The sequence below is a fragment of the Dipodomys ordii genome, unplaced genomic scaffold, assembly GCF_000151885.1.
Source record: "Dipodomys ordii isolate 6190 unplaced genomic scaffold, Dord_2.0 Scaffold19, whole genome shotgun sequence".
NCBI lineage: Eukaryota > Metazoa > Chordata > Mammalia > Rodentia > Heteromyidae > Dipodomys > Dipodomys ordii.
This window is the reverse complement of record NW_012267235.1, coordinates 12,001,533-12,009,684: the sequence shown is the minus strand read 5'-3', so window position 1 is coordinate 12,009,684 and position 8,152 is coordinate 12,001,533. Positions and strand designations below refer to the sequence as shown.

General features: G+C 53.8%; 1 protein-coding gene across 1 annotated transcript; it reads right to left on the bottom strand.

Annotated features, from left to right (window-relative positions):
- Window positions 1–242: 242 nt before the first annotated feature.
- Zbtb4 (zinc finger and BTB domain containing 4) lies at window positions 243–6,070 on the bottom strand. The gene is made up of 3 exons (XM_013013482.1): window positions 6,000–6,070; window positions 4,536–5,593; window positions 243–3,906 (listed from the first exon to the last, which is right to left on the bottom strand). The coding sequence occupies exons 2-3, from the start codon at window positions 5,582–5,584 to the stop codon at window positions 1,965–1,967; spliced, it is 2,991 nt and encodes a 996-aa protein (XP_012868936.1). The 5' UTR covers window positions 5,585–5,593; window positions 6,000–6,070; the 3' UTR covers window positions 243–1,964.
- Window positions 6,071–8,152: the final 2,082 nt, after the last annotated feature.

The following is an 8,152-nucleotide window of genomic DNA, read 5'->3' as shown; positions in this document are numbered from 1 at the left end:
GGGAGCCTGTCAAAATCCTTCCCTCACCAAGTGTCAGTGGCTCATGCCTGTAATCCTAACTACTCAGGAGGCTGAGATGTGAGGATCACAGCTTGAAGCCAGCCTGGGCTGTAAAGTCCCTGTGTGACTCTTTATCTCCAACTAACCACCAGAAAACTGGAAGTGGAGCTGTGGCTCAAAGTGGTAGAGTACTAGCTTTGAGAAAAGAGCTCAGGGACAGTGCCCTGGCCCTGAGTTCAAGCCCCACAACCAACCAAAAAAAAAAAAACAAAAAACTTCCCTCCCCTTTCCTATATGCTGGAAGGGTAGGAGGATGCTCCTGGACCTCTACAAACTTACCTCCCTCCAAAAGCCATGATCTTGTCCTCTCTGTAATTACTGAGAGGGCAGCCATCTTGGCAAAATAAAACAAGAAGTTAAAAAAAAAAAAAACAGTAGCTGAGAGAAATGTTGCCATTTTGATGACAGTGACCTTTCTCCCTTTTTAAACTGCAGCGCCTCTAACTCCCACTTGTCAAATTTGTTCCCCCAAACTGGCTCTCCTCTTGACTTGAATGGAGGTGGATGGGATGGGAAATACTTATCCAATTACAGAGCAGGGAGGCTCTGTTTTCAAAAAGAACTAAGAGCAAACATTTCTTCTTCTCCCCACTGGAAGGAAAAACGGACCCCTGACCAGGGTTAACTAGTGCAAATTAGGGATTAGGGACTATTTATGGTCCCTGCACCCCTTCCCTAGGCTGGGATCTTTGGGTGTGGGGAACTGAGTCAAAGATGGGGTATAAGGTGCTATTGGAGGGAAAGCTGGTGGGGATACCCCAAAGCCCACCAGGAGAGTAGGATGGTCCCCCCAAACCATCTGGTGAGGACAGCAACACTGGGGAAGATGGGGGGGAAGGTAAGGATGAAAGGTCATGTGCAAATCTTGGGCTTACCCACTCATTGAATCCCCATAGTTTTTTTTTTGTTTTGTTTTGTTTTTTGTTTTTTTCTGGCTATTTGGTCTAGTCTGGGAAAAACCATGAGGGGGGAAGCAGGTAGAACATAGATTCTTTCCCTCATCCCATATGGTGTCCTTGGCTCTCAAATCTGGTGTAGCCCAAAAGAGGCCATATGTAAAGGCAGGAAGAGGCATGATCTACTCACCTCTTTTCCCTTGGAAGAATCTGAGGGGTCACTGGATTTGAAAGTCAAGGTAGGAACCAAGAATTCCCTGTCCTGGACTGGAAAAGTGCTCAGTCATGAAACAGAGGTGTATCCTTTCCCCTAACACCTCCTTTGAACCTGGATTGGGCAAGGCCACCTCCAAAGTCTAGGAGCACAGGAAGAAGTATGGAAGATCCAAAGGCATGAGAGCCAAGGAAGGCGTGGCATCTGGACGTGAAGGAAACAAGGACAGAGAAAAACCCACCCTTGGGAAGAACGGAATCCGAAGCCATGCTCCCAGGCAGGTGGGTGGGGCAGCTATCACAATGGTCTGGTCCAGGCCCTGGGCCACACAGAATGGAATGTGCTGGAAGCATCTGGGGAAGGACTCAGAAAGCTTCAGAAACAGCAGAGATAATGAAGTGAGAGATGTTTTCCCCCCCGCCTAGGTTTACCAATGAGGGGAGCAGGTTAGACATTCAGAGCTGGTGGGGGCTGTGAATAGAGATTCAGATAAGTATATTGCTCAGTTGCCCCACGGGCTGGAAAAGGGGTGGGAGCTGGCCCTGCCCCTCAAGGGGGCCATTCCCTGGAGGAAGAGTGAGAGGGGAACAACTAAAGATCCCTTCCCAGGAGATGGGAAAACTACGATCTCACACGAAGCAGCCTGACCCCTGAGCTCCAGGGACCCCCAAGTCCCTGCACAAAAGTGTGGTGGGGCTCCCAAGGGGCTAAGGAGGCCAGGGAGCTGGTAGTGGTGGTGGGGGTTCAGGGAGGGTGGCATCTGGTGACACGAGATCCGGGTCCCACAGCCTGGCTCACCCCACATCTCCCTTCTGCGTTCTGTCAACTCCTGCCCTTTCCCCTTCTCCCTTAGGAGGACCTGATGGAGGAAGAATTGGGGGTGGTGGAGTTGGGGGAGTAGGAGGAGCTGCTTGAGGATTCACTGTGTAGCTGAAGACTCCTGGCAGGAAGGGAAGGGCCCCCCCACCCTTCTCATCAGGTAGGACCATGTTGAGAGCAACTGGGAGCGCAGCCAAGTTGCTGAAGTTGTAAGGGTAGGCCGCCAAAAGCTGGGGGCCATAGACGAGCGGGTAGGGCTCCGGATAGAAGGTGACTTTTGCAGCTTCCATCTGGTCCCCCTGGGAAGCCCCCACTGGCCCCTCACCTCCAGCTTTGCCTCTGCCACTGCCAGGTTCCCGGCCACTCCCTATTAAGGCCAGGGGGAATTCCTGCACAGGAGGGTACCCATGGCTGCCCCCTACTACTACTGGGGGTTCTTCACCCCCTGAGATGACAGGGTCCTGGAGTGAGGCCGTGTCTGGAGCCTCCTCAGCAGCAGCACTCCCACCTCCGGCCTCCCCACTGGAGGAGGACACTTGCATCTCTTGGGGAGCCTCCTCCTTGACAGCCCCAGGCCTGGTGCCAACACTGCCCTTGGAGTAGGCGATGACAGGGGTGGGGGTCCCCCCAGACCGCTCGGCAGCATGCCTCTGTCCGTGTCGGCTCAGGGCAGCGGCTGTTTTGCACACCTTGGCGCAGTGAGGGCAGGTGAAGCGGGTAGAAGGCCTCCGTCCAGTCCTGGAGCTGTGCGAGCCCCCACTGTGGGCTTCCTGGTGTTTCCGAAGCTTCCTCAGGTTGGGGAAGGTCTGGGCACAGTCCCCACAGTGGTGCCTCCGCTCACCGCGTGGCCGCCCTGTTGGGACTTCCAGGGCTGGGCTCTCCTCCCAGCCCCTCCGGTCCAGCTTCTGCCTCCAGCGTGGTGGTCGTCGACTTCGGGGAATCCCATTGCCCCCACTGCTGCCCCCGCTGGTAGCTCCAGCCTTGCGCTTAGGCTTGTAGGAATAGTAGGGCCTCCACAGCTGATCCTCCCCACTGGCCTTTGATTCTTCCTCATTGTCCTCCTCCTCCTCCTCTTCGTCCTCCTCTTCCTCTTCCTCACTCTCATCCACCTCCTCTCCGCTCAGATCCCCAGGACGCAGATCGGTTTCTGAGATGCGACGCTTGACAATGGCCTCCTCTCCAATTCTCACAGTGATCTGACACAGTGGGGGCGGAGCAGGTAGCTGGGAGCCCCGGCCTGTTCCGGCAGCGGCTCCCCCAGCCCCCCCGACCCCACCCACGGGCTTGGCCGTGTAAGTCAGAGTCCGCCCTGCCCGAGGATTCCGGCTCTTGGTCTCCTCTGTGGCTGTGCCGGGCCCTGCAGCTGTGGCCGGGCTGACAGTGGTGGAGGCTGGGCGGGTGGGTGTGGCTGCAGGCTCAGGGGGCGGAGGCGGGTACTCCCGTTTCTTGGGGGGTCTTGGGGGAGCAGTGTAGGTGATGACTGAGGCGGCTTGGGCTCCTCCCGTGCTGGCCAGTCCACCCCCTGTTGCACCGCCGCTGCTGCTGCCGCCGCTCCCGTGGACAATGACGGAGGGAGCTGGGTGGGCGAAGGTGATGACCGAGGGGGGCGGGCCAGGCTCGGGGGCAGGTGGGGGTTTGGGTGGGGGGCTGGATGGCATGGCCACAGGGGCTGGTGGGTGGAGGCGTGGAGAAAGGGGGGCCTCAGGAGCTCCTTGGCTGTAGGTCTTGTAGGGCCGCTTGGCTGCCCTCATGGGGAGCAGGCGGTACAGCTTGAGGGTGTTAAGCTTGGGCTTGTAGCCTCCATTGGGTGTCTTCTCGCTGGCTAGGAGGCCAGGGCTAATGCCATGAAAGGCTCGCTGGTGGGTCTTCAGGTTATAGTAGGTGACAAAGGTTTCCCAACAGAAGATGCACTGGTACCTGGGTCAGGACAACAGGGAACAGGGCAGAAACAGAGGAAGATGTCAGAAGCTCTGAAACCAGACGCTCAGCTTCCTATGTCCTCTCTAGCTCTCAAACCTCTATCGCCCACCCCGCACCCTCTGCTCACTGTCCTTCCATGCAGCTTGCCTCGCCCTGCCAGCCTCAGGTGGGGCTCCAGTCCCAGCTCAGCAGCTCCTACCCACTGCATGACTCTTGGCCTCAGCTGTGAATTGGGAATAATTGTGCATTCTAACTCCCAAAGCCTTCTTCTGAAGCACCAATGCCAGAATGGGGAAATGACTTAGGAACAGATGCACTATGGAAATACCAGGTGCAGTTTGGAGTATTATAAATACTGGCAGGCATGGCTACATTCTGAGTCTTCTCTGGTGAGCATAATTTTCTCATCTTTTCTTTCCTCATAGCAACCAAGCCAGAGTATGGCAAGCAAGTTGCTGATACACACCAGGAAGGAACTGGGGCTGGAGGGAGGCAGGTTGTTGGTGGGTGAATGATCAGGGGTCAGGACACAAGGGTGGATGTATGACTTGCCGGGCCCCATGCTCTGCCCATTCCCTCTCTTGTCCTCCCCACTTCCTCCCATGACCCAGGCCCTGGCCACTCACCTGCGCTCCCCAGTGTGCCACACCTCGTGCTTAGTGCGGTACTCAGCCAAAGCAAACACCTTCTCACAGTAGCGGCAGGGGTACTTCCTCCGCCAGGAGTGCACATTGCTGTGGCGCTTTAGGCTGGACAGGGTCACGTAGGAACGCTCACAGGCTGCACACACATAGAGCACGTGGCCACCCACTACCTTCACCAAGTGCTCAGGGCCACCTCGGAAGCTCACTGGAGAAGGCAGGGCTGAGGCATCTACTCCTGCAGGACCACCAGGGCCAGGGCCTCCAGCTCCCAGGCCTGTAGACACCCGAGAATTGGCTCCCCGTCGACACTGAGCCTCATGGGTCTGTAGCCGCTTGGGATGGATGAAGGTTTTTCCACATCGAGGGCAGGGGAGAGACCGCCTGGACAGCGGAGGCTGTGAGTCTGGGGTCTCCATCTTGTCATCCTCCCACTCTCCATCTGGCCTAGGCCCAGGATGGAAGCTGTCTTCTTCAGGTTGTGAAGTGGCCACAGGGGCTGGAGTCGGAGGTACCCAGGCATCACCTCCCTCCCCTAGGCCTTGCAGGCGTGAGATGCCCAGTCGTCGGCCCAGGGCTCCAATCTCTGCTACAGCTGCCCCATCCCCTCCACCATCAGGAAGTGCAAGCCGGGCACTATAGATGAAGTTGAGGACATCAGAGAAGGCAGCTGCTGGGACCCCTGGCAGCTCCAAGACCCGGGGTGGGGATGAAGCAGAAGGGGAGGTTGGAGGGGGAGAAGAGGAGGAGGAAGAAGAGGAAGAATAGGAGGAGGAGGAAGAGGCAGCTGTGGTGGTTGTAGGATTAGGAGCTGAGCCCCCAGTAACTGGTGGGAGGGCAAGTGGGGCTGAAGCTAGCAGAGCCTCTCTGAAGAAAGGACTCGAGGCAGCCAGGACGCTGCGGTGAGCTGGGAACTTGGTGTCTCCGGCTATAAGGGTGACATCACAGAAGAGGCCACGGAGCCGCTGTTCATTGAGCTGTCGCAGGACAGCCGGGGCATGGGATGGATCTGTCACCTCTGCAGGGGGTGGCATGGCGCCAGCCTAGGGAAAGAAAGAGGCCAGGGAGAATCTCAAAGGCTGGACATAGTTCAGGAGCTTCTGAGACCAGGAGATGAACTGGGAGGAAGTCAGAGGCTGCTGGTCAGAATCTGGTGGAAATCTGAGTCACAGATGTCCGGGGTTAACCCAAGTCTGGCCAATGTCCAAAACTAGAATATCTAATATGTAGACCGGAAAAAACCAGTGATATTTTAGGTCACAGTGAAGGCTAAGGCCTTCTATCCTCCAAAGTCACAGATTAATGCAATGCAAACCTGTCACTGGAAGGAGAAAAAGCTCCCCCATAACCATTTCCTGTCACTCCCCAGCCAGGATAAAATGGATGCCCTTGCTAGCCTGCTCCTAAAGGTGCAATTTCTCCTAGCTACAGTCTGTACAGCATTCTCACCTGAGAACACAGCCAACATGGAGTAGAGTGGGAGGTGGCTCAGTGAGTCCTTTCTGCCCAGCCTCCTCCTGTGGAGAAACAGAAACCACGTCAAAGGATCTGTGTGGAAGAGAAAGAAGAGTTATCAGGATGAAAACTAGGAAGGAAGAGACCCCAGGAAATAGGCACTGGGAAGCTGTCAGGGTCAAAGAGGGTCCCAGATCTGTACTGTAAACCCTGATCTCTCCCAGGAGCCTGTCAGGTTGCTTGGCCACATCCAATCAGACCTCAAAGCTCACACAGATTATTGCAGTCTTGCTCTGTTGGCCCTGAGAAATACAGCAACAAATTAATTTGTCTATTCCCAATTCATCAACACCACAGCAGCACAAGCACAGTTCAATTCTCATTGGTTCAGGAAAGCCTGACAGATCACTCTTTTTTTTTTTTCTTTCTTTTTTCTTTTTGGTTGGTTGTGGGGCTTGAACTCTTGGTCTGGGCACTGTCCCTCAGCTCTTCAGCTCAAGGTGAGTGCTCTACCACTTGAGTCACAGTGCCACTTCGGGTTTTCTGGTGGTTTATTGGAGATAAGAATCTCACAGACTTTCCTGACCAGGCTGGCTTTGAACTGTGATCCTCAGATCTCAGCCTCCTGAGAAGCTAGGATTACACTTGGCTTGACAGATCACTCTTAAATACACTTGGCTCAGTCTTGGGGCTGAAAGGAAATCAAAGATTTGTATGTTGTCTTTTATCACAATGAGTTTATATATCCAAATAAAGAATTTTTTAAATTGGATCAAACTATAGATACTCAAATTAGGAGAAGGCCTCTTCACAGACTTCCAGTCCTATAAATGTTAGAGAAGATTTATGAACCCAGTGCCAGGTAAGCACTGATTCATGCATAGGACCTGTTTACTCTGGTCTCCAGAAGGCACTGGAAAGGTCATCAGACCAGCAATGAGGAAACCTGGGTCTCACTTTTTAACTCTGACACTTGGTGGACTACAGATTTGGCTTTAAGAGGGAGCAAAGGCCACCCTCACCTCACCTTTTGCCAGCATGCTCATCCAAAGGGAATAGCAGGTGACCCAAGCCCAAGTTATGGCACTCATCAGCCAGAGAGAACCTGACAGTTGATTCCCTCCTAGGCACAAAAAGGTCCTGGGTTCTCATTTTTCGACTGAAAATCTGACTTCAAGAGCCATACAAGCATCTTATCCAAATCCACACAGGCCTGCAGACCTGACAGCTCTAGCTGCTCTCATTCTTCCTCCAGGGAATTCTAGCCTCTTTCTGTGGCATCTTTCCCAAATGTCCTGAGTCACATATATCTTCTGAAATATCCTGCATCGGGAGTTCATCAATTCTTACCCGAAAATTGTTACCCACAAAAATGTTCCTTTCTGGGGCTGGGAAGGTGGCTCAGTGATAGAGCGCTTGCCTTGCATGCTCAAGGCCCTGGGTTCGATTTCTCAGCACCACATAAGCAAAAAGAAAAAAGCCAGAAGTGGTGCTGTGGCTCAGGTGGTAGAGCACTAGCCTTGATCTGAAGAGCTGAGGGATAGTGCCCAGGCCCAGAGTTTAGGCCCCATGACCGGATCCCCTCCCCCAAAAAATGTTCCTTTCCTATTTATGGCTTTGACACCTCTCCTGGACAAGAAGCAGCAAGATGGTAAATAGGGTGGTATTCAAAAGGTTTAGTTTTAACAACTCGGACTGCCAGACACAGACTAAGAAACTGGTCGAATGTTACGTAGTTCTTGGAACTGGAGGCATAGCTCAAGTGGTAGAGTGCCAGCCATGAGAAGAAAAAAAAAGCCAAGTGAGAACTCGAAGCCCTGAACTCAAGCCCCAGTACTAACATAAAGCAACAACAAACATTACCCAGTCCATTCCTGGATAGTGAATAGGCTGTATGTCTGGTGAAAGGGACCTTACCTCATTATGGGCTGTGTTCAGCTACCTCACCCTTCCATGGCAATCTCTGGACCACTGGAACCCTAACAGCCAGTACTTAATTTGCATTCTTTCTTTTTTTTTCCCCTTCATTGCTACCATAAAAAGTTTTAGTTAGCCCGGGCGCTGGTGGCTCACGCCTGTAATCCTAGCTACTCAGGAGGCTGAGATCTGAGGATCGCGGTTCAAAGCCAGCCCGGGCAGGAGAGACC

Bases quoted from the DNA above. Each gene is read 5' to 3' on its own strand.
- Zbtb4 (XM_013013482.1), bottom strand. From the start codon at position 5,584: ATGCCACCCCCTGCAGAGGTGACAGATCCATCCCATGCCCCGGCTGTC. The intron at 3,907-4,535 runs GTGAGTGGCCAG...GTCCTGACCCAG, and splicing joins TGGCACACTGGGGAGCGCAG to GTACCAGTGCATCTTCTGTT.